Source organism: Salvia splendens, chromosome 12, assembly GCF_004379255.2.
Source record: "Salvia splendens isolate huo1 chromosome 12, SspV2, whole genome shotgun sequence".
NCBI classification, from domain to species: Eukaryota; Viridiplantae; Streptophyta; class Magnoliopsida; order Lamiales; family Lamiaceae; genus Salvia; species Salvia splendens.
In genome coordinates, this window is record NC_056043.1 from 7,637,829 (window position 1) to 7,663,534 (window position 25,706).

A 25,706-nucleotide genomic window follows, 5' to 3' on the forward strand; every position below is an offset into this window, starting at 1 on the left:
TTAATAATAGTATAATAAGGAAATCAACTTTTGAAAATAAAATTCCATTTATAAGATATAGATTTAGAAACTTTAGGGGTTTTTTCATATATGCTTAAATATTTAACATAATGTGTTGTTAATGTAATCTATCGACTACGTATCTATCGCAATAAGTGATAAACTGATAATGCTAAATCTCTTGGTTCAAAATAAAATAGTCATTATAACTAAAAATTAAAGCTGAAATAACGACATCTTTCACTATCGTGTGGAATGGCAACGAATTATATAGTGATGCATTATAATAAGTAAAGTTTTTCGTAACAAGGGTATTATTGTCTAAAATATATTCGGTCATTTGAGTAACGATTGGAATTTTATATAACATCAATATTACTATTAACATTGTGATATCTTGACCTTATGAAGAAAAAAACATATCATATGTAGTCATTTTCAATTCATATAATTTATGAATGATCGAAATCACAGAATGAAAGACATTATACATGCACGCGAAGAAATAATTATTAGCATTTTGATGAAAATTTATTAATTGTAATTTATTTGCACTTGCTAAATTTATACTATCCATTAGATCTTCAATAGTACAGTATTAATTTAACTACATCCCTTCTACCTCAAAGTGATTAGTTATTTTTTAGTACAAGATTTAAGAAATGATATTATTGAGTTATGTATTAAAAAATTAAGTAAAATGATTTAATATGCACTAAAATTTAGTTATTATAACAATGGTAGCAATCCATAATTGTAAAACTAATGTATATTATAGTATTATATGAAGTATAAAATACTCATTTCTTTTCCTAAAAGTAAACTAACGTATATTATAGTATTATATACAAAATCTCCATCCGTTTCATAAAACTATGAACTTTAGAAACGACACAGATTTTAATGTAAAATTGGTAACATGTGAAAGAGAATGAGAAATAATGGGTAAAGTAAGAAAGAGAAAGAGAAAAAAGTAGTGGATTATGAGGTTTATTTTCTAAATTGAAAAATCTCTATTTTTAAGAATCAAACTTAAAAGGAAAGAATTTTTATTTTTAGAAAATGGATGTATGGAGTAGTTTTTTTGTTAATTTATCATATACCCCATTAAACTGCGGTGAACTACTACTATTTTAGTAAGATTAAATATATCATGCCATTTTCTTGTGCCGAAGACTTGCAATTTCCATGATATTATAAGAGACTACCGGCCTAAGGGCATGCTTTATATATCCACAAGAGTAAAGGTCAAAAGTGATCCTAAACATATGAGGATTTTACGATTTTGATCCAAAACATTATCTTTTGAATTATTTCGTCCCTCACAATTGAAAATAGATCGTATTTGGTCCTTTTTGGACGGCACCGTTTAAAATTAACGGTCAACTACAATTTAAACTATTTTGACTAAATTAGAGATAAATTGAGAATATTTTAATATTTTTCTTTTTTTAAAAAACAAATTTGGACTCTCTCTCTCCCAACACTCTCTTCTATCATTCTCTCAACACCCTCCTCCTCCGCCGGCGCCCGCCCCCACCTTTGTCGTCGCTCCTGGCTTGCCTCCCTCTGATCCCTGCTCTTCTCCCTAGGCTTCATCTGGGCCATCCGACACAAGACCAACGCCGAATATCATCTCGAGAAGATGCTGGCCCGGGAGAAAGAGGACTCGATACTACTGGCCAAGTGCGTCGAGGAGCTGAAGCGGAAGGGTGTCGAGTTCGATCTGCTCACCAAGTTCGTATCAATTTATGTTGCTGCATCTCTTGGTGTTCAATTCGCCGACGCTGCTTCTCCAATCCAACCATGTAATTTCTTACCTCCGCCCGAATCATCTCATGCATCACTCCTATCGATTCTGCGCTAAAGGGCACATAATTGACCCCGGCTTGCCGTTGCATCGGTTGAATTGGCGGCGGCGGCAACAATTGGACATAATTAGGTTGAATTTTTGGGGAATGAGTTGTGAGTCAATGTTGTGATTAACTGAGTCGATCTCGGGGAGCGAGAGGCTAAGACTCTTGGGTGGACCGGCGAGCAGAGAGCTGGTGTGGGTAGAACCGGAGGTGTTGGGACTGGGCAGGGCGAAATAGGTGGCAGAGGTGGAGCCTGTTAAAAGGTGAGAATCAATTAAGGGCGACAGTCAAGGATAATTAGTATAAGAATTGTAAAATAGAATGATTTAGAATGATCTCTTTCTATAGTTAAATACTTACCTTGTAACATGGAAGTTGTGACCTCTATTTAAAGAGGGATTATACATAATGAAAATAAGGAAGTCAGTACAGAAAACCTAGCCCCTCTCTCTCGTTTAATATGGCATCAAGAGCAGGTTGTGACTCAGAAACTGTCCATCACCGTCTATACCTTTCCCAAACCCTCTAAACCAAGACCTGTGCAAAAACAACCATGTCAGAATCAGATGAAGTTAAGATGTTCAGTTCTGATGAATTTGCGAAAGAGTTCGCAAACTTCATGCGCAATAGTTTTGCTATGACAAAATCAAACTCACCACCACCACCACCAGAAATTGTAATCGATACCAAACCTCTAACTATTGGGTTCAATTTGAAAGGCGGTAATTATTCTCTATGGGCTCGACTCATGAGAAAGGAAATCAGTGGAAGAGGAATGCTTTCTCATATCACCGGACCATCGACAACAGATCCATCTTTTGCACGATGGGAACAGTCGGATCATTGAGTTTTTACCTGGTTAGTTCAAAACATGGAATCGAAACTTATAGGCAGGGTATCCCAACACGAAAAAGGCAAAGGACGTGTGGGATAGCCTAGCGGTTACCTACACAAGTGGCAGCGACTCAATCCAGATTTACGATCTGCCCCGATGTGCAATGACCCTGAAGCAAGGAAGAGAATCATTAGAGGATGTATGGACCACAATAACAGAGATTTGGACAACAATCCACCACAAAGATCCAAATTTGATGGAAGATATTGAACGGAAAAACATCAAAACTCAGAATCTCAGGTTATATCAATTCATCACAACCATAGATGATAAGTAAGAAAGCATTAAGAAAGATATTCTCAAGATGAAGCCACTTCCCTCGCCGGAGCAGGCATATGGGATCGTGAGAGAGGAAGATGCACGGTGGCAGGTCCTGCAACCGGCAGCTCGCAACAAAGATAGATCACAAGGAATAGGAGTCGGACACGCTGTTCGGGATAGAGGACGACCGTTCCAGCCCTCGTCGCACCGTAACAGCAATGGTGGAGGAAACTGGAATCGCCGACCACCCGAAGAAGATCGATCGAAGATAGTGTGTAGCAATTGTGGTCGGAAGAAGCACACAAAAGATATGTGCTTTGAGCTTGTGGGATTCCCGGAATGGTGGGAGACTAGGAATGGTCGACCACCACCGAACGCCGCGAACAGAGGAGGACGCGCTGCTGTGATGGTCGGAGTGTTAGAGTTTGTATAATAGAAATCACCTTTCGAGTGATTGAATATGGTAAACACTCTTATTTTATTTTTCAAGGAATAAAACAGATTATTTTTGCCATAATGTTGTTATGTTTTATATTTAATGGATGTTTATTTCATGTTTAAATGTATAAGTAACTTAACAAAGTCTAAGTCTTTGTTTTAGTAGACTGGTTATGGGCGTTGTCCACTTTAAGGTAACACGGTCAGTTCTGAACAAAGAAAAATAAGAATTTCACAACCCAGATAGGCTTAGACTACCTATCGTGAAAGGTTGCAATGTCAGTCCGCATGTTTCTAAGCCTTCCTGAATAAGATGACATTGGTGTGGTAGAGCACTGAATTGGATTTAACAGCAAGACAAGTATTTATGCTATCTACTGAAAGACGAGGTCTTGATAATTATTTGTTTCTTAATCAATGTACATTAACATTGAGCATACGGTATTGATTAAGCACTACTTTGACTTACTAAATGGTGCAGATTTTTCGGCTCCTATTGGGTAGTGGTGATTTATTAAGACCTCGCCTTTCAGTACCATGACGTATGATGCGTCAGACTTTATTGAGAAATCTGAACCTGGGAAGGCATATATCCAAAATGCTAGTGGGGAATTGACAAGTGTTGAAGGAGCAGGAACAATAAACATATCACCCACATCGATTGTTTAATTGTTTATGTGTTCCGTCATTGTCTCATAAGTTGCTCTCAATCAGTCACGTTACTAGAGAGTTGAATTGTTCCCTACTAATGCAACCAGATTTTTGTTTACTTCAGGATATCAGGTCGAAGGAGATTATTGGACGTGGCACTGAGCGGGATGGGCTGTACTACGTTGACGAGAAAGCTAAAAAAGAAACTGTTATGCTGACTCACGGGTCTGCAATTCGAGATGCTTAGTTATGGCACCGTCATTTAGGTCATCCTTCTGCAAGCTATTCAAATTTACTTTTTCCCTATTTTACTCAAACTAAGAATATGTATTGCGAAACATGTGTTTTGGCCAAAAACCACAGACAATCTAATAAGTTCAGTAATACAAGAGTTGATACTTTGTTTTCCTTAGTCCATTCTGATGTGTGGGGTCCTGCACCTGCATTAGAGGGTCAAGAGTTTCGATATTTCTTACTGTTTATTGATGATTGCACTCGTATCACATGGGTCTATTTTATGAAACAGAAATCTGAGGTTTTTGAACACTTTACCCACTTTTATAAACTTGTGCAAATTCAGTTTCAGAAAAACATCCAAGTTCTTCGTTCTGATAATGGGGGGAGGGGAGTTTGTCAACTCTAGTATGAGAGAATTTTGTCATAATACTGGGATAATCCATCAAACTACATGTCCTCACACCCCCGAGCAGAACGGCACACCCCGAGCAGAACGGAGTTGCTGAGAGAAAAAATCGTATCCTTCTTGAAATGACCCGAGCTATGCTTATTGAATCCCAAGTCCCAAAACATTTCTGGCCTGAGGCTCTTGCAACAGCCGTGTACCTTGAAAACCGTCTTCCTACACAAATTTTAGACTTTAAAACTCCGCTGCACACTTTGTCAAAATTAGCCCAAATTCCTCCAGCATTAACTTTGCCACCACGTACATTTGGAAGCTCCGTATTTGTACATATCCCTAAACATGAAAGAACAAAGCTCTCTCCTTGTGCAATTAAATGTGTATTTGTAGGGTATGGGGTAAATCAGAAGGGTTATATGTGCTATGATCCAAAAATCAAACGCATCCATACAACAATGAATTGTGATTTCACGGAGGAAGAATATTTATATAACCATCTTAGCGGTCAAGGGGAGAGTAGTAGTGTAAATGGTGAGGAGAAAAATGACCCACTAAGTTGGTTGCCATCACTTAGCCCGCCGATAGTGGATCCAGTTGAGAAGGTTGTCGGAACCATAGAGCATGTCCCAGAAGTACAGTCCAATCCAATTAGTAACCAAGTTCAAGAGTCTCCAATCCTGTTATCCGATGTAAGTAACTCTACCAATGAAGTTGTTAATGATGATATTACTGCTAGTACTAACACTGAGACAGAGGAAGAGAGAACATAAAAGGTGACGGAAGAAGCTAAGGCCGAACCTGCCATTGATGAGGATACATGACGATATTTTCTACCTCCACGTTCCACTAGAAGAGTTCCTCCAAAAAGATACTCTCCAGAAAAGATCGGACAAAACACCAAATATGCTATAGCAAATAGTGCTGTCAGTCACCAGTCTGAGATGGCACGAGCATTTGAGGCTGCCCTCTGTGACGAGGAAGAAATTTCATACTCCGCAGAAGAAGCCATGAAGCATAAACACTGGAGAAAGGCAATGAAGAGAGAGATGGATGCACTGGACCGAAATCAGACATGGGAAAAATGCAAACTACCTGAGGGGGCAAGACCAGTTGAGTGTAGATGGGTGTTTACTATCAAGAGAAGGCTAGATGGGTCCATCGAGAGATATAAGGCGCGACTGGTCGCGAATGGATATACTCAGACATATGGAGTTGATTACTCCGAAACCTTCTCACCAGTTGCAAAAATGAACACCATCCGCGCCTTGTTGTCAGTGGCAGCAAATAAAGAAGGACCCTTATACCAGTTTGATGTCACTAATGCATTCTTACACGGAAAACTTGAGAAGGAGGTGTATATGGAAGCACCACCTGGGTTCTCGGATGAGTACAGTAAGGGGGAGGTATGTCGCCTAGAGAAGACCTTGTATGGATTGAAACACAAGGAGGAATCAAGTATTGAAGTGTTGAGATCACAAGGAGGAATCTTCTTGGGGCAGAAGAAGTACATACTCGATATCCTCGCTGAGACATGGATGTTGGAGTGTAAACCAACAGATACGCCTATACTGGTAAATCATGGACTGAGAATTGTGGAAGGGGCAAAACTTGCAGATCGGAATATGTACTTGCGCTTAGTAGGGAAGCTCATCTATCTTTCCCATACCAGGCTGGACATTGCCTATGTTGTTGGGGTAGTAAGTCAATTTATGCACCAACCACAAGATGATCACATGGAAGCTGCACTTAGAATTGTGAGATACTTGAAGGGTACTTACGGACATGGAGTACTATTTTGAAAAGGTGGAAATTTGGAGATAAATGGATACACGAACGCTGATTGGGGAGGTAACCCAGTGGATAGAAGATCTACATCAGGATACTTTACATTCATTGGCGAAAACTTAGTAACCTGGAAGAGCAAGAAACAGAAAGTTGTTGCTTTATCTAGTGTAGAAGCTGAGTTTCGGGGAATAAAGAGTGGATTGACAGAGATACTATGGCTAAGGAGACTGATGACTGAGATTGGCTTTCAGCCTCAGAAGAGTGAGTTGTATTGTGATAACAAAGTAGCCATAAGCATCTCAGAAAATCCGGTTCAACAAGACAGGACCAAACATGTGGAAATTGACAGACATTTTATCAAAGAAAAAATCGAGAAAGGAATTGTGGAGTTCCCATTTGTCCAGTCTGATGATCAACTAGCCGACATCCTGACCAAAGCAGTTAACTCAAAAAGTTTTGTGGAAGTACTTAGCAAGCTAAGCATTGGAGATCCCACTACCCAGCTTGAGGGGAGTGTTAAAAGGTGAGAATCAATTAAGGGCGGCAGTCAAGGATTCTTAGTATAAGAATTGTAAAATATAATGATTTAGAATGATCTATTTCTATAGTTAAATACTTACCTTGTAACACGGAAGTTGTTACAAGGAAGTCAGTACAGATGATTTAGAATTGTAAAATAGAATGATCTCTTTCTATTTAAAGAGGGATTATACATAATGAAAATAAGGAAGTCAGTACAGAAAACCTAGCCTCTCTCTCGTTTAATAGAGCCGGTTGTGATGGATCTCTTCAAGGGAGGAGCCGTCGTCTTCGGTGAAAGGGGAACGCTAGCGCTTGAGGGTGGAATTGCAGTGGTTTTTTATGGCGTTGTCAGAGCGGCCAGAGAGGAGGGGGCAATGGTGGCTCATTTGTTGACGAAGCGGGTGTGTGCGTGAATGATGGTGTCTTCCTCGTCGGGGTGAAAGCGTGATGCATGACCTGAGGGGATAGCTGGTTGCACCAGCGGAGGCGGCAGCTCTTACCAGAGGGGCGGGTGAATGAGGGATTTAGGAATGCGGCGACGGCGATAAATCGAATCAGAATCACCAGAGTTATTGATTTAAATTGATTGGATAGCTTTATTTGTTTATTTTTTGCTACAAGAGAATCTGAAGGAGAGGAACGAAGAAACCTAAATCTATAACCCAAAAAATTAAGTTATAATTTAATTGTTAATAAAATATGGAGTACTAATTAGTAACATAATCCAGTCAAAATAGTTTAAACTCCCATTGATCGTCATTTTTAAACGGCACCGTCAAAAAGGACTAAATCCGGCCCGTTTTCAATTGTGAGGGACGAAATAATTCAAAAGTTACTGTTTTGAACCAAAATAATAAAATCGCTATATGTTTAGGACCACTTTTGACCTTTAGTCAATCCACAATGCCATATTTTAATTGGCACGTTAACTTTTTTTTTATTTTACCATTTAAAAGTAAGAGAAACTACTTCTTATTAAAAGAAATGGAGTAGAATACAACAATTTAAATCTAAAAATTACAATTTAAAATACTTCATAATATAAACTTACAATTATAAAGAGAAAGTAAAATGTGAAAATAGATTCTCTCTGTCCACCAAATATTATCTTCATTTGACACTGAGTCTAAGAAATGTGAAGAAATTAGTGTTAAAAAAGTTAGAGGAATATGATATCTACTTTTTATACTATTAATTTTATAATAAAATATGAGTACAGTAATTAGTTAAAAGTGGAGTCTACATCCTAACTAAAAAAAAGCAGTGAAAAATATTTTATAAACATACCAAAATGATAAATAAAGACAACATCAAAAGAGAGTATAAAATATGGATATTTAGAAAAAATTTGGCTAGTACAATTAAAAAAAAACGTAGAAAGGCAACTTTCGGTGGGTGGTGTGACTGTTGCAAATTTGCAATGTGCAATGCAGCCACGCCAAAGGCAAAACCGTCTGGGACTGATGTAGTGTTGCCCACGGTTCGCAAATCGGCGGTTCCGGTTTTGGCGGAGGCGGAACCGGAACCGGACCGTGAGGCTATTTCACGGTTCCGGTTCCGGTTCGAAAACCGGCAGTTCCGGTTCCGGTTCGGAACCACCGGTTTTCCGGCGGTTTTGGCGGTTCCGGTTTTCGAACCGGCGGTTTCGCGGTTCAATTATTATTTTTTTTAATTTGAAATTTGGCTTTATACAACAAATCGGAACAAGACAATGCATAATTCAAGCACAAATAAGACGAATAAGGAGAAAATGAAATAAATTTTATTGATTTTGAGTTGTAACGGACAACGATACATTACAATTTACAATACATAAGTATACAATACAACAATATACAACAATGTAATATAATTTACAAGTGTCGTCGCCTCGTCGGACTCGGAAGGTAAATAAAAAAAACATGAAATGGGGGGAAAAAGGAAAAATTGAAAAGGGCTTGGGATCAACTTAAACTTTCAAAGTTAAACTTTTCAAATTTAAGTTGAGTTGCGTACGTATCCACAATTTTATTGAGGAATCAAAGCCCACGTAGTTCTCTTACCTTGGGATCAACCCCTTTTTCTTGCAAAATGTTGCCCATTTTCTAAGTAAACACATATCAGCACGCCATATACACATTGCTGCATTTCTAATAGGGGCAATTTGATCTTCCAAAGCAATCAATGCATCTCGAACACACATAGTCAGAATATTATTCAAGCATCTAGCATGGAAAAAATTAGCACTAATAGATAGTTTGTTCTGATTTTTTCCATGCTAGATGCTTGAATAATGTTCTGACTTTGTGTGTTCGAGATGCATTGATTGCTTTGGAAGATCAAATTGCCCCTATTAGAAATGCAGCAATGTGTATATGGCGTGCTGATATGTGTTTGCTTAGAAAATGGGCAACATTTTGCAAGAAAAAAGGGTTGATTCGAGAAGAATTTTCATAGATCATTCAGGATGCGGCTAAGTTGTACTTGAAGATCATTAAAATATATTCCCCATTTGATAAATATCTTATTGGTGAAAAAGTGGGTATCTTTGGGGCAGATGGTACTGGAACACAAATTTATATATGGAATCTAGATGAATGAGGATCAGATTATAGTTTAAAATGGGAAGCTGGGTTCATTGGCGGCCAGTTAACCCAGCTTCCCATTTTAAACTATAATCTGATCCCCATTCATCCAGATTTCATATATAAATTTGTGTTCCAGTACCATCTTCCCAAAGATACCCACTTTTTCACCAATAAGATACTTATCAAATGGGGAATATATTTTAATGATCTTCAAGTACAACTTAGCCGCAACAACGATACATTACAATTACAATACATACATTGATACAACAATGTAATATAATTTACAAGTGTCGTCGGACTCGGAACGTAAATAAAAAAACATGAAATGGAGGGGAAAAAAATAATTGAAAAGGGCTTGAGCTCAACTTAAACTTTCGAAGTTAAACTTTTCAAATTTAAGTTGAGGTGCCTACGTATCCACAATTTTATTGAGGAATCAAAGCCCACGTAGTTCTCTTACCTTGCTTACCTATTTGGTCGGCCGTGCTCGCCGTTCACCGCCCCCCGTCATTGCTATTGTTGAGTGCTCTCGCTTCTGACCACGTCATCGCCATCGGAGGAAAATTCTTCACCATCACTCTCTACACGGAAGTCAAAATCCGGCTCTTGTGCTCTCATGTCCGCCTTTGCCCAATCATCAAGTAGCATAGTGGCTTCCATGTTCTTGGCGGAGAGATTGCTCCTTTAATTTTTTTTTTTCAAATTTCAAATTCGAATTCTTCCATTTCCCCCCCCCCCCATTTTTATCTATAAATACCCCCCTCTATCCTCATTTACATTCACCCCACTCTTGTGTTAATAAGAGTTTCTCTCTTCAATCTCCCAATTCTCTCTCTTTGTCTCCAATTTCTCATTTGTGCTATTGTGCTTCCATTTAATTACGCAAGTGCTACTCTTATTACGCATTGTTATACACTTATACTTGTTCCCGTAGTTCTATAAGTTGTCTTCCTTTCTCAATTGCTAAAACAAAAAAAAATATATATTATTCCATATTTCTACATTTCTACATAGCAATATGTCTTCATCCCGAGAAGGTCGTGTTGATAAGGGAAAGGGAAAGGCCAAGAGGCCATCTCGGAGATCCGTTATTGATGAAATTTCTCAAATGAACATGGATGAGTGGCAGGTTAATATTTATTATCTACTAATTTAATTAATTTTGAATTACATTACATTATTGTTCATAAATAATATTTGTATTTACAATACAAATATTATTTTGTAGGCTCGAGAAGAGCAAGATGTGGCACATGCTATTGCTCTCTCTCGCTCTCAATACCAAGGCGATGCTTATGTTGGTACCGGTAGTGGTGCTCCCGATCGCGGTGCCTATTCACAACAAAGTCCAACCCCTATGAATGTTGATGAAGACGATGATGATGATGACGACGAGGAGGGGGAGGAGGTAGAAGAGGTTCAAGAAATGCCACCCCCACCACCACCAAGGAGAGAGTGGGCATCTCAGTCACTGATGCATTGCGCCGTAGAAACTCTAAAACATATTGTGATTTTTTTATTATAATTTCTTTACTATACTATTGAATTACTACTCCTACTGGCGGACGTCCGCCATTATGGCAGGGGAGGTGAGGACGTCGGGTGTCCTCGGACGTCGGCGCGACGGGCGGGCGGACGTCCGCCATTGTGGCGTGGGTCGGACGTCCGATTTTTAAATTTTTTTTAATTTTTTTAAAACTCTATATATACGGCTCGTTGAATTTTATTTCATTCGCACCACTTGTGTTAACAAGTTTCTCTCTCTACATCTCTAATTTCAAGTATATCTAGAATGTCTAGTGACAGTTGACGTTGATGTTAGTACTTTTTTTTGTTTTATTACTAAGTAATTTTTTTTTCAAATCATGTATGTTTTTTTTTAAATGAAGTTGTTAATTTTTCCCGTTCGTATTCGTGTTGAAATTTTATTTCCGTAAACGTAAATTGTTTTATTTGTGAATTTGTGATTTTTTTTATTGCGGGAAGTCCTAGTGGGAAGGGCGATGGGAAGAGCGGATTGTGAAGGGGATGTCCTAGTGACGTGGCGGGAGGTATTTTCGAGATGTCCTAGTGGATGTCCGAGTGGGACATCCGCCCACTGTAGATGCTCTAATATTCTCCCAACTACCTCAAGTACTAGGAGCCTAGGACATCTCTCGTCATTATATCTTATCTCAACTCCCACACCAAAAACAAAAAATAAAAAATGAAAATTGCATCAAAAATAATATTCTCTCTCCTAACGAAAACTTTTTGAAACGACAATGCTATGTTTGTAAATTAAGATAGAAAAAAAATGACTCATTAGATATAAAGAAATTTTTAAAATAAAAAGCTTTTTATTCTTAGAAGATGAGATCGAAAAAGAAAGAATTTACGCAATACTGTCACACAGAATTTGCAAAATGGATCCATTCCTATCTAAAGATCTTCCAAAAACATATTCCTCGCAATAAAGACAGATATAAAGAATCCATAAATGCATTTACATAAATGAGGAAATCTTTGTTCCCTTGAAAAATAATATTTTATCTGATTTTGCTTTTTTCTTGATATTTTCTCATCCTCCCAAGTCCCTACCCACCCCAACTCAACACACCCCACACACGCACACACACACACACATATATATATATATATATATATATATATATATATATCAATTTATATCTATAGGCCTTTGTATTAAGAGTGATGCTAAATGGCCATAATGTGGCCGGCCATAAAGAGTTAATTTAGTCTATTTACAAGTATAAAAAAATTAGAATTATCGAATAAACTTATATGTGTGTGAATGGACTTGTGAGTTGATACTTATCTTTGAATTTCATTACGTAAAATACATTAATATCACGAATTACTGTATACGTTGAGCAACAATCAAGAAATGACAATAATAATAAGTTGAGCAAAAATTACGAAAGAACAACACTAACATGTTGAGCAACATATAATGAAGATGATATAAAAGTAAAACCAAGTAGTATTAAACCAAAAATTTGAAAAAAAATCAAATTTTTTTGTTATTTAATTAATTTATGGCTGGCCATAATATGGCCGCATAGCTTTATTCTTGTATTAAATCCGCTTTAGCTTCAAAGTTTTTAGAAAATCTGCATTTGCTGTTTTTGTGTTTTTTTTGCTCTAATTATGATGGCCTCTTTTTAAGCTTTAGGACATTTGGTTCAGAGCTTGAGACAGACATCCAGCCCTCATCTTCCTACTACTATTCCACTTGCTGTTTCTCTACTCTTCAAAAACCACCACTTTCACTCACAACCATTCATTCTTTGCTCTGAAACTCAGTGTTTGTGTTTGCTTTTTCTACCCTAATCTGAACCCCCAGCCAAAACCACTTTCACTTCCACCAAAGCCTGCTTTTTCATTTTCACCTGTGATTTTATCAATCATCCCTTCAAAAAGACTGCATTTTGTTTATGTTTCTTGATTGCTCTGTGATCTCAGCTTCTAGGTTTTCGACACCATACATAAAAGAGAGATCTTTGGAGGTCCGCAACTGATTGACAGCGATTTACTTGGAGTTCTTGCATCTTCTTTCTTCGACAAAGTTTGATTCAACCATGAAGGAAACCCTCAAGAATCTTTGCTATAGTTTTGGATGGAGTTATGGAGTTTTCTGGGGTTTTGATCAGACAAATTCATTGTAATCCCTCTCTCTCTCCTCTTTGCATGTGTTTCAGATGTTATAACGTGATTTCCATTGGAATCAAAGTTGTGTTCAAAAATATATTTTGGCTTCTCTAATTCAACTTTAAACTAAGAAGTGTTTTCCGACTTTCAAGTTTATAACTTTATTTTACCATGAATTCTTTAAATGAAGCAAGTCTTTTCCTTTTTCTGTTTCTTGTCTAGAAAAGTAACTACCTTTACTGAATACTTACCTTTCTCCGCAAACAAAAAAATTTGTCGAAATGGATACCGCTACTAGATTGATGATTAGCTGTATTCCACTATAATGTTTTTTGCTATACTTTCAATCACTACATAACATTGGTTGCATACTTGCTAATTCTATCTTGATTTCAAGTTTTGAACTTCTAATTTTGTTCTCTTATCTTTTTATAAATTTTTTTGACTAATTTAGCAATTATTGGAACTTTCTTGTTCGTGATTTAGACTATTGACATTGAAAGATTGCTACTATGAAGAACAAGTGGAAACGCTGATTGATTCTATGCTTCTGCAAGCACATGTTGTGGGAGGAGGGTAAGCTATTTATGGATATTAATTATTTTAATCACCCCATATATGTTTCTTGAATAGGAAAATAATGAAAAATCACTGTGCAGGATAATTGGCCAAACTGCAATTGGAAAAAACCATCTATGGTTGGATTCAGATGCTTTTCATGGAAGAAGAAATAGTGTATTATCGTTTGATAGTCATGACAATTCCCAGGTATCTATTAATACTTTGAAAAGTTCTTATTTTTTAATAGGTGTGAGTGTGACATCTCTTCTAACTTGAAGAATGGCTTTTTTGGCAGGATGATTCTGAGTTTTTTTGCCAATTCTCTATGGGGATAAAGGTGTGTGCTTTGGAGAAATTAAAATGTTTTCAGTTTTTAAAGTTGGATATCAATATCATCATCTGCTCCAAATAGAAATTGATCAAATTTTGTGTTACAGACTATTGCTGTGATCTCAGTGGAACCGTGGGGAGTTGTGGAGCTTGGATCCACTCACAAGGTTAGTAGTGTCTCTATATATGAAACGAAGTCTATTTCTGGATACTCTTTTAACCAATCTTTAAACTTTTTTGTTTCAGAATCCTGAGATGAAAAGTTTTGTAGAACAAGTGGAGCAAGTTTTCAGAGAAATGGATGGGATTGAGGGTGTAGGAAATGGGACTCAGTTAGATAGCCATTTCTTTGATTCTAGTAATATGCTGTTTGATTCATCATTGTCGAGTGGCATTTTCCATTCTGAGAATTTGATGGGAGCAGATCTGCTCTTAGAGTCTGTCAATTTCCTTGATTTCTCTGATTATGGTGATTGTTCAACTCTTACCACATCCTTTCCCGAGCCAATAGATGAAGAATCTTGCAAAGATTCAATCTCCAATGCTCCTCTTATCCTCTCAAGAGATATGTCTAACACCCAAGATTCATCTATCATAACTCCAACTGAGAAACTCTCTGGCTTACTAACTGTGGAGGAGTACTTCGGCTTGTATTCTCCGCATTCTAATGCATTAATGAAGGGGTTGCGTTTGAGTGGAACAACTTCAACTTCTGTACCAACCAATTCATTACAAAGTTCAGTGACTAATGCATTGAGATCAAGTGATGATGCTAAGTGTTCAATGGGAGTCAAAGCTGTTAGGGAAAACCCGGTGGTTTGGACTGGATCTGATTGCATCTCACAGAATGTTAGGAGCAACTCCAACAGTTTGTTCTCCAAGTTAGGCCTTGACCAGCTTTTGGAGACTAGCAGCCCTTGTTCGTTTGAGGATCAGTCTTCGTCTACTGCTAAGAGAAGAAGAACCGGCAACTTCTCATGGAGCCAAAGCCAAGTTAAACATGTTGGGGAAATGAAATCATACAACCCTGAGCCAAAGAATAGTCTAGTTAGTAAGGAGCCGCGTTCATGTGTTGATGATAGTTGTTCATTGGATGTTAGAACGTCTAGGAGGCATGAGGAACAAGTGAAACCCAAGAAAAAGAAGGCTAAACCGGGGAGCAAACCAAGGCCAAAAGATCGACAGATGATCCAAGACCGGCTTGGAGAGTTGAGGGAGCTCATTCCCAATGGAGAGAAGGTGAGGAATTAACTTAAAATTTATCTATCCATCTATCTATATATCTATCTATCAATCTATCTGATTAGCTTCTTGACATAGTTTGTTGTTGATATGACAGATGAGCATTGATCGTTTGTTGGAACGAACGATCATACACTTGAACTTCATGCAGAGTCTCAACGGATATGCTGAAAGTCTAAAACAAATTGCCAAGCCAAAGGTAAAAAAATATTTACTAGTTATATGTGACACTGAACCTTGCATCTTTGCTTTTTGACAAGCCCTTAGCATATTCATAAATATAAATTTCTGTTGACATTACAGTGTATGGAGGTCTGTCAAAATAAATCCATCAATGGTGGTGATAGTGGAGTGACATGGGCATATGAAGTTGGCAACGATGCTATGGTTTGTCCACTGAAAATCGAGGACCTTAGCACGCCCGGCCAGATGCTTATAGAGGTAATGAATTGATCTATACATATTGAAAAACTTAGTAAATCTTCATTAGAAGCTTAGCCAGCAACAAGAGAAGTAAGCGACTTTCAACTTTGTTTGCAGATCCTCTGCGAAGAACAGGGCTTCTTCTTGGAGATTGTACAGATTATTCGAGGTTTTGGCTTGACTATCTTGAAGGGGGAGATGGAGGCTCTTGAGCAGAAGAAGATATGGGCTCATTTCATGGTGAAGGCTGAGGTAAAAACCTAAACAAGTAGTGAAAAAAGACATGGCTTTAGCCATTTTCTTGATCTTTCTTGTTGCTGAGATGAGTTGTTGTTTGCAGGGTGCGCGTTTTGTTACACGTCATGAGATCTTTTCGTCCCTCATTCATCTCTTGCAGATGACGGGACAGGGTGCAGCCAACATGGACGAGGGGTATGGCAATGTCGGCGTCTCGGCCTTCAACAGTTTTCAACCTTATGCTTCATTTCCCCTCAGCTTTGGTGATGCCCTTCAATGTGCTAACTTGTGACATGTCTCATTGAGAGATTAGTTTAGAGTTTGATGAGTAAAATTAATAGAAAGGTTTGTAGTCTTAGATGAAGTGTGAAATTGACTGTTGGAGTATATACAAATTCATACTATAGTGAATTTGTTTTCTTTCTAGGAGATGTGTGTGGTATAGTATATGAAGGGGAATTTGTTAAGAAAGAACAATGCTTAAGTTCTCCATATAAAGTTTCTGTTTTAGAACTTTCTCTGAGAGTAGTTTCATTCATTGAAGCTGACAAATTTAGTTCTTGTAATTTGTAGCCTAACTTCTCTGTTGTGATGTTGCATTTATGTATTTGTGTATAAATTAATCAATTAGTTGTGTGGCTCCATCTGATCAAGAAAATACTAGTGATGTTATCAATATTGCTTGGGATCATGTATTTTGATTAATCTATCTTACCTTTTTGGTGATTACTACTATTTTAAGCTTACTGATCAGAATAATCTAAATTGACTCTTAATGTTTTAAATGGGCGTGAATGAGTAGTGAGTGAGCCCAAAGGCTCAAATTAAATCACATTGGGCCCAACAACAACTTTTTTTGTTACAATATTTAATTCCTTGAGCCCAAATTAAATCTCATTAAGATTCATGAAATCAAATGCACACAAATGAAGGAACAAATGTCTTAATTTTATAATATAAGTGAAGAGAGAAAACATATTCTTATATATTGATGCGAGAGTGATTTTTTTTTTTAAATAAAATTTTTTGTGAGATAAAAAAGTGTAATATTTACTTTGGGACGGTAGGTGTAATCTATAGTGTTACCAGTTCCGTTTCCTCTTTATAAATTGAGTCTGTAGGTGATTTTACTAATATGTAATGCATTTAAGTTTTGATCCCATATATTACTATCAATTATATTTTCTAGTACCCAAAGAATGAGCCATTCTAAATTTAAAAGCAAAATCAATTTGATAATTGTTGTATGTACGTAATTACTAAAAGTTTGGACAATTATGAACCAATAGATTATAGTATATGGTATCATCACATTCGTACTTATACTAAACTTTGATAGTCGGTTGAGATTTATCATTAGTTAACAAATAAGATAAATATTTAATTTTATATGGATAAATAAACATGAGTTAGTTTTGGTATATTAGATAAATAAAATATTTATTTAAATTTTATGTTTGATATATTGGTTTGTATTGTTTGAATTGTAATTGTATCAAAATACTTATCTCAATAAAAATGATAAGTGAAAATTTTAAGGGTAATAAGAAAATTTAAGTTAATAAGAAAATTTAAGTTAATTATCATGATTGAATTTTTAATGTAGATTAATTAACCCATATGATTGAATTTTTTATATAGATTAATTAACCCATCTACTTATTGGGTTAATTTCACACATTAAAACATAAAAATATGAGGCGGACAGAAAACTAAAACAAATAAAGAGAAAATTCAATTTATACTATCCCCATCTATGATTAAATGTCTCATATCTAATCGGCGCATATTTTAAGCAATTGTTTGACTTTGTAAGAGCATCCACAATAGTGGATGAGCGCACTGACAAGCGACCGGCGAGCCGCTCGTCCGTCGCGCTCATCCACTATTGCGATCGGCGACCGGCAGAAGGACGAGCCAGACGGACGAGAGGTCGTCCGTCGGATAACGCGGTCGTCCGTCCTTCTCATCCGTCCGCTCGTCCGCTATTGTGGATTCCCGACGGATGAGCGGACTGATGAGCATTATTTTGGTTTTTTTTTTCAAAACTCTATATATACGGCTTATTGCACCTCATTTCATTTGCACCACTTGTATTAACGGGTTTCTCTTCTTTCTCTCTACATTTTTCTCTACATCCCGAAATGGCTAGTGGTAGTGGTAGTGGTGGGGATGCTGATGACGTAAGCCGTCGAATTAACGAAGAGTTGTAGGCCTATACGTCCGCGGAGATAAATCTCCTGATACAAGCGGCCTTGCAGCAGCAGCAGCTGGCGGTACCTCGGCCCATCCAGCATCGAGTTGTAGTACCCCGGGACAACATCGCTGCACACCAACGGTTGTTTGACGACTATTTCGCTGAGCAGCCGCGGTTTGGGGATAACTTTTTCAGGCGGCGTTTTAGGATGCATCGGGATCTATTTATGGGTATCGTGAACGCTTTAGAGCGTCGGTACAAGTATTTCCGGTTCAAGTTGGATGCGAGTGGCAGACCCGGTCACTCGCCTATACAGAAGTACACTGCCGCAATCAGGAAGTTGGCCTACGGAGGCGCGACCGACATGTTCGACGAGTACCTCCACATCGGCGAGACGGCTGCCCGGGAATGTCTCAAGTATTTTTGTTAGGGCATCATTAAGATATTCAGGGAGAGGTATTTTCGGAAGCCTACCCCCAAAGAGTGACAGGCTCTGATGGATACGCATGGGACGGTGCACGGGTTCCCCGACATGTTGTGCAGCATAGATTGTATGCATTGGGAGTGGAAGAACTGCCCCACCGCCTGGAAAGGGATGTACACGACCGACTTCAAAGGCAAGAATCCCACGATGATCCTCGAAGCCGTAGCTGACTACCGGCTATGGATTTGACATGCGTATTTTGCGGTAGCCGGGTCGAACATCGACATCAACGTCCTCCAGTTGTCGCCCATTTTCAACTAGCAGTGCATGGGCGTTGGTCCGGCCATCAGTTTCGTCGCCAACGACAACCAGCACGATATGAGCTACTATTTGGCAGATGAGATATACCCTAGGTGGCCCGTCTTTGTGAAGACGATCAGATGCCCAATTGATCCAAGGAAGATCTACTTTTGGGCAACGTCAGGAGGCGGGACGCAAGGATGTGGTGTAGGCATTTGGTGTGCTCCAGGCTCGATGGGCGGCGGTGAAGGGTCCAACACGTTTGTGGTATGACGACTGCATTGTTGATGTCATGTACGCGTGTATTATCATGCACAACATGATCGTCGAACAAGAAGGTCCAGAACTGACTGATTGAGCCAATGGAGATGCTGATGTTGCCGGTCCAAGCCACGGTGTGGCCACCGCCAATGTACGAATGAGGATACCTCATGGAGACGCCTACTGGGTCCGTGCATTTGCCGATCTTCGACAACAAGAAGCACATATTCGACTCCAGAAAGATATAATTGAAGAGTTATGGGTTCGGAGGAGTGCACGTTCATATTTATAATGTAATTTGTGGAAATCGTTGTTTTTTTTGTTGAATTGTACTTTTTTATTTTTTTTATTTAATGAAATTATGTTTGCACTTTCTTCGTCCGTATTCGAAATTTTAATTCCGTATTTGTGAATTTGTGAATTTGTTTGTTGGGATGTCCTAGTGCGTGTCCTAGTGCTTGTCCACTGTTGTGCAATGAGATGTCCTAGTGATGTGGCATTGCAATGGGATGTCCTAGTGACGTGGCAGGAGGTGTTTTTGGGATGTCCTAGTGCTTATCCGTCGGGATATCCGCCATATTGTGGATGCTCTAAAGAAAAGTGAGTAGATAAAGTTAGTAGATGGTAGATTCTATTTTTATACATTGATTTTATAATAAAATGTGGGTGGAATGTAAGGTCCATTTACTAAATATAGTCTAAGTGAAATGAGACATTTAATGGAGGACGAACGAAAATAGAAAATATGAAACATTTAACAACGGACAGAGAGAGTACCAATTAAATAAAGCTAAAATAAATATTGTTATCATAGCAAAACATAGCTATCACACGGACCTTTATGAAACAATATATTACTCCCTCTGTTTCACAAGAGTATTTACTCTTTTTCTTTAGTCCGTCGCACAAGAGTATGCACTTTTTAAATTTAGAAATCTTTTTTTCTATAATGAGGTGGAATCCATTCTCCACTAATAATACTTTAATTATTTTTTATTTCTATTTCTATTTTATTGTATTAAAATTTATTTCCAACTAAAAGTGCATAGGAGTACTAGTAATAGTAGTACTATATGTTACATCACATTCGTATGTATACCAAACTTATACTCCCTATATTAAGCAAGTTAATAAAGGAAGAATAAAGTAGGAAATAAAAAGGGTAGAGAGATAAAAAAAAGAATAAAGTAAGAGAGAAGAAATGTATTGATTTCTACTAACAAGAAAAATGATTCCATTACTATAGAACGTATCAAAATAGTAAAATGACTTCGCTGTTATGGAACACAGAAAATGTATAATATTGTTTGTATGAGGGTAAAAAGGAACAGTGTCATAAATTAACAACTGAATCATATATGCATCGAAGTTAGTAAAAACCACAGGAGTAATTATTAAGGTATGTAGCACATGAACATTAATACAATAAACAATCACGTGCAATAAGTCAATACTACAAATTTCTCATTCTAATATCTACCCCCACACCAAACCAAACCAAACCAAACCAAACCAAACCTTCAACATCAATTTTTAATGGAGAATAAGTAAGAGAGGACAACAGCCAGCTGCTCATTGATTCCTTCCATATTCTCCAAGATTCTTCCTACCCTTTTTCTTCTCTATTCTAAGCAACAACCATGGAAGCAGATTCATCCCATCAAATCACATCCCCTCTCTGTAAGTCCACCTCCTTCCCACCAAACTTAATCTGAATCTGCATAATCTTGTCATTGTGTAATTGCTAGTATGTGTTATCAGTGCCGACATCGACACACAGTGAAGATGAAGTCGAGGTGGAGAACTCTCCGATCAAGCAGGTGGCCCTCACGGTGTCCACCTCCGACGACCCGACCCTACCCGTCCTCACCTTCAGAATGTGGTTCCTGGGAACGCTGTCGTGCGTCCTCCTCTCCTTCCTGAACCAGTTCTTCTGGTACAGGACGGAGCCCCTCTCCATCACCGCCATCTCCGCCCAGATCGCGGTGGTGCCGCTCGGCCAGCTCATGGCCGCCAAGATCACCGACCGCGTCTTCTTCAGAGGGACCCGTTGGGAGTTCACTCTCAACCCGGGCCCCTTCAACGTCAAGGAGCATGTCCTCATCACCATCTTCGCCAACTCCGGCGCCGGAACCGTTTACGCCATCCATATCGTCACCGCCGTTAAGGTCTTCTACCAAAAACACATCAGTTTCTCCGTCTCCCTCATCGTCGTCATCACCACTCAGGTATGTTTACGTAAAGTTATAAAGGTCATCCCAATCACATTAGGAGTAAGAATAATTTTGCCTAAAGCGGACAGTATCATACTAATATGAATTTCATCGTGGTTTGAATGGTAGGTGTTGGGGTTTGGATGGGCAGGAATATACAGAAGGTATCTGGTGGAGCCAGCGGCTATGTGGTGGCCCGCTAACTTGGTGCAAGTCTCATTGTTCAGGCAAGTTTTTCTCTTGCCAATTCTTTTTTTTTTCCTTCTAATTTTAGTTGGGAGATGGAGCATATAACTGAATTTTTTTCAAATAGGGTCGGACACACAACAAGACAATATGTGTGTAGAACTGAATTTTTACTTCTATTGGTAGTATGTTTTGGATTTAGAGGAAAATTATAGATAATTTATTCAATTTTTGGGGTTGCTAATTTTTAGAAGCAACATCCATTTGCATAACCAATTCTTTTCGTTCATATCCTTAACGTCTTGTTTGGATATTTTGATAGTTTTTATCTATTGCCATTTTAAGTGTGAGGAAATAGATAGATAGGTACTAGACGCAAGTTGCGTTCAACTTATTGAAAGCTCATATTTAGACCACATAAATATAAATGAGGATAGTTGGGCAGGGATTCTTATCTAGCACTACGTGACATGTCCTCTTCCACACATACATATAGAAATATCAAATATCCCCAGATTAGCTTTTGTTGCCAAGCTGTAATAACTTCTTTTTTTTAGTGTATTTTTTTCAATAAATATAATAATAAAAATTCAGTTAAATTTTTATTGATCGCATTCTAGAATAGTTTGAAATATATAGTCCAGGAAAACCAATTAGTCCAAAATATTTTTAAATTAGTTAGATTTTTGTTGACTAGTACAATTTAGTTTAAAACAAATAGATATGCCGGTCTGTATAGCCCAGGAAAAAACTGAAGTTTAGGGAGAAAATGTTGTAAATTAAACGATTCCAATCAGGCCAATCCCAAAATAATCGTAGGGCGCTGGCTCAAAATTTGAGGTGGGATTTTTCAAAATGGATTAAAAACTAAGAAAAAAAGGTGGTCTCGAATCGAATGAATTGTCCAGTTGCCAACCATATATATAATAAGTAACAATAATGATATAAAAGTGATATAGTAACAATTAACAAATACTACTACGGATTCCATATCATTTTAAATAGTACTCCCTAGTTCGTGAAAGTTTTATCTCATTTTTCTATTTCTGTATGTTCCATAAAATTTGTCACATTTCATTTTTTATCATTTTTTATAATTGACCTCATATTTCACTAACTCATTCCTACTTATATTTTATTATAAAATTCATATATAACTTTTCATTACATTTCTTAAAGCCCGTAATAAGTCAAAGTAGGACAATATTTTAGGGACGGAGGAAGTCCTATAATAAAATTGTCTAGTACTTAGTATATGATTTTCGTAGTAATATCAAGAATGAGGTCGTAGATAAACTTTATACATTCGTAGTGTAAGAATTAATTACGTTCTCATATACATTTATATTCTTTGAGTTGTAATTAATTGCTAACTCCCTCCTTAATTGTTAAGTATAACGAACGCCGTATGATTTCAAAATAAAGATAATTACTGTACAAGTAGAGTGATGCATGTATGTACAACAGGGCACTGCATGAGAAAGACGAACGTGAAAAAGGCGGCGTGAGCCGCACCCAGTTCTTCGTGATCGCCTTCATCTGCAGCTTCGCTTACTACATATTCCCAGGCTACCTCTTCCAAATGCTGACCTCTATCTCCTGGATCTGCTGGCTCTTCCCCCAAAATGTCCTCGTCCAGCAGCTTGGCTCCGGCCTCCACGGCCTCGGCATCGCCGCCTTCGGCCTCGACTGGTCCAGCATCTCCTCCTACCTCGGCAGCCCCCTCGCCAGCCCCTGGTTCGCCACCGCCAACGTCGCCGTCGGCTTCTTCATCGTCATGTACGTCGTCACCCCCATCAGCTACTGGTTCAACATCTACAACGCCAAGGTCTTCCCCATCTTCTCCGACGAGCTCTTCACCTCCTCCGGCCAGATCTACAACATCTCCTCCATCATCGACTCCTCCTTCCACTTCGACGACGCCGCCTACCAGCAGCAAGGCCACCTCCATCTCAGCACCTTCTTCGTCATGACTTACGGCGTTGGCTTCGCCGCCCTCACCGCCACCGTTGTCCACGTCATCCTCTTCCACGGAAGGGAAATTTGGGAGCAGAGCAAATCGAGCTTCAACGAGAAGGAAAAGGACATACACACCAAGCTCATGAGCAAATACAGGCAAGTACCGGAGTGGTGGTTTTGGTGCATTCTTGTCGGAAATGTCATGCTTACTATCTTCGCCTGCGAGTACTACAACGAGCAGCTTCAGCTCCCGTGGTGGGGCGTTGTACTCGCTTGTGCCATCGCCATCTTCTTCACTCTCCCCATCGGTATCATCACCGCCATCACTAACCAGGTTATGTTAAAAATCTCTTAAATCTTATCTTGTTAGTGATTTTGTCTCATTCATATAAATTCGAATAATTACAGACGCCGGGGCTGAACATCATCACGGAGTACATAATCGGGTACATCTACCCGGGATATCCGGTGGCGAACATGTGCTTCAAGGTATACGGCTACATCAGCATGACGCAGGCCATCACCTTCCTCCAAGACTTCAAGCTCGGACACTACATGAAGATCCCACCAAGAACAATGTTCATGGCGCAGGTGGTGGGGACGCTGATCGCCGCCATCGTCTACCTCTCAACCGCCTGGTGGCTAATGGAGACCATCCCAGACATCTGCGACCAATCCTCGGACAGCCTGTGGACGTGCCCGGGCGACCACGTCTTCTACGACGCGTCGGTCGTGTGGGGGCTGATCGGGCCGAGGAAGATGTTCGGCGATCAAGGGCTGTACGGGGCGGTGAACTGGTTCTTCCTTGGCGGAGCAATAGCGCCGGTGCTGGTGTGGGCGGCGGCCAAGGCGTTCCCGGGGCAGGAGTGGATTAGGCTGGTGAACATGCCTATCTTGATTGGGGCGTGCGGGCAGATGCCGCCGGCGACGGCCGTGAACTACACGTCGTGGATCATACTAGGATTTTTGTCGGGTTTTGTGGTGTTCCGGTACAGGCCGGTGTTGTGGCAGAGGTACAACTACGTGCTGTCGGGGGCGCTGGACGCGGGGCTGGCGTTCATGGGGGTGCTGCTGTACATGTGTTTGGGGCTGGAGGATATTGGGATAGAGTGGTGGGGGAATAACCTCGACGGCTGCCCCTACGCTTCGTGCCCTTCGGCTGCGGGGGTTGTGGTGCAAGGTTGTCCCGTTGTGTCCTAGCTCTCTAAACCCTTGCTCGGTCGTCTATGTCTTTTCAACAACTTGTAATTGTGCTTTTGTAGATTTGGTTGTGGTTTAAATCTAAATTCAATTATACCTTTAAATTATGGAAATTTCTTCAAAATATTTTGAACCTTCATATACATACTCCCAATTGCATATTGTATCTAATGGGAGTAATATATGCGTACACAATTATAACTTTTACTACATGCTATGAAAAAAGTACAAAAAAAATGAAAATAATTTTTACATGCTATCAAAAAATTTAAAAGAAAAACTGAAAATAATTAATAATATATCAACAAAATTTAAATTAATAGCCAAACTTTATTATTTATATAGAATATAGGTTTATATTATGTACAAGAACTTCCTTCTATGCATTATTTCTTGTCAATACACAAATTTCATCCTTGTGTTGTCATTAAATTGGAATTTGATGACATACCTTATTTTTTATTAAGTTAAGTTATTATAGTAGTATATAAATAAGAATTATATACGAACAATGAAGTGTGGGTAACTTAAAATTTGTTAACATAGAGTAGTATTAATTATTTTCAAATTTTACTAGCATTTTTATATAACATGTAAAATTAAAGAAATTTATAAATAAAAAAATAAAATAGCAAAGGCATGTATAGTTGCACGATCCCATTAGATTTATGTAAGGAAGGTTCAAAATATTTTGAAGAAATTTCCATATTTGAAAATAATGAATGAGTTTAAGATTTATATTCATTAGTTTCCATGTATAGTTTATGCATAGTTGGAATATGATTTTTATAGAATTCCATTTGTCAAATAACTACTTGTTCGACATATCAACTCATTATGCCATTTGGTATGTCAAGACTAGGGAATTTTTTTCTCATCGATCATACCCTTCTTTCTAAGGTAA

General features: G+C 38.5%; 2 protein-coding genes and 1 pseudogene across 2 annotated transcripts; 2 read left to right on the forward strand and 1 right to left on the reverse strand.

The window, feature by feature from the left end:
• Window positions 1–1,730: 1,730 nt before the first annotated feature.
• On the reverse strand, window positions 1,731–7,808 carry LOC121757473 (annotated as a pseudogene).
• A 4,940-nt stretch (window positions 7,809–12,748) lies between these two features.
• LOC121759330 (transcription factor LHW-like) lies at window positions 12,749–16,579 on the forward strand. Its single transcript, XM_042154874.1, has 10 exons — window positions 12,749–13,282; window positions 13,756–13,845; window positions 13,929–14,037; window positions 14,126–14,167; window positions 14,268–14,327; window positions 14,407–15,399; window positions 15,500–15,601; window positions 15,706–15,843; window positions 15,943–16,077; window positions 16,166–16,579. The coding sequence occupies exons 1-10, from the start codon at window positions 13,200–13,202 to the stop codon at window positions 16,352–16,354; spliced, it is 1,941 nt and encodes a 646-aa protein (XP_042010808.1). The 5' UTR covers window positions 12,749–13,199; the 3' UTR covers window positions 16,355–16,579.
• Window positions 16,580–20,727: 4,148 nt separating this feature from the next.
• LOC121759748 (oligopeptide transporter 7-like) lies at window positions 20,728–24,909 on the forward strand. The gene is made up of 5 exons (XM_042155433.1): window positions 20,728–20,924; window positions 21,006–21,472; window positions 21,587–21,684; window positions 23,111–23,936; window positions 24,011–24,909. The coding sequence occupies exons 1-5, from the start codon at window positions 20,885–20,887 to the stop codon at window positions 24,800–24,802; spliced, it is 2,223 nt and encodes a 740-aa protein (XP_042011367.1). The 5' UTR covers window positions 20,728–20,884; the 3' UTR covers window positions 24,803–24,909.
• Window positions 24,910–25,706: the final 797 nt, after the last annotated feature.

Excerpts from the sequence above, each read along its gene's own strand:
- LOC121759748 (XM_042155433.1), top strand. The coding sequence starts at position 20,885 with ATGGAAGCAGATTCATCCCATCAAATCACATCCCCTCTCT. Across the intron at positions 21,473-21,586 it reads TCGTCGTCATCACCACTCAG|GTGTTGGGGTTTGGATGGGC; the intron begins GTATGTTTACGT and ends TTTGAATGGTAG. Across the intron at positions 21,685-23,110 it reads GTGCAAGTCTCATTGTTCAG|GGCACTGCATGAGAAAGACG; the intron begins GCAAGTTTTTCT and ends TATGTACAACAG.
- LOC121759330 (XM_042154874.1), top strand. The coding sequence starts at position 13,200 with ATGAAGGAAACCCTCAAGAATCTTTGCTATAGTTTTGGATGGAGTTAT. Across the intron at positions 15,602-15,705 it reads AACAAATTGCCAAGCCAAAG|TGTATGGAGGTCTGTCAAAA; the intron begins GTAAAAAAATAT and ends TTGACATTACAG. Across the intron at positions 16,078-16,165 it reads ATTTCATGGTGAAGGCTGAG|GGTGCGCGTTTTGTTACACG; the intron begins GTAAAAACCTAA and ends TGTTGTTTGCAG.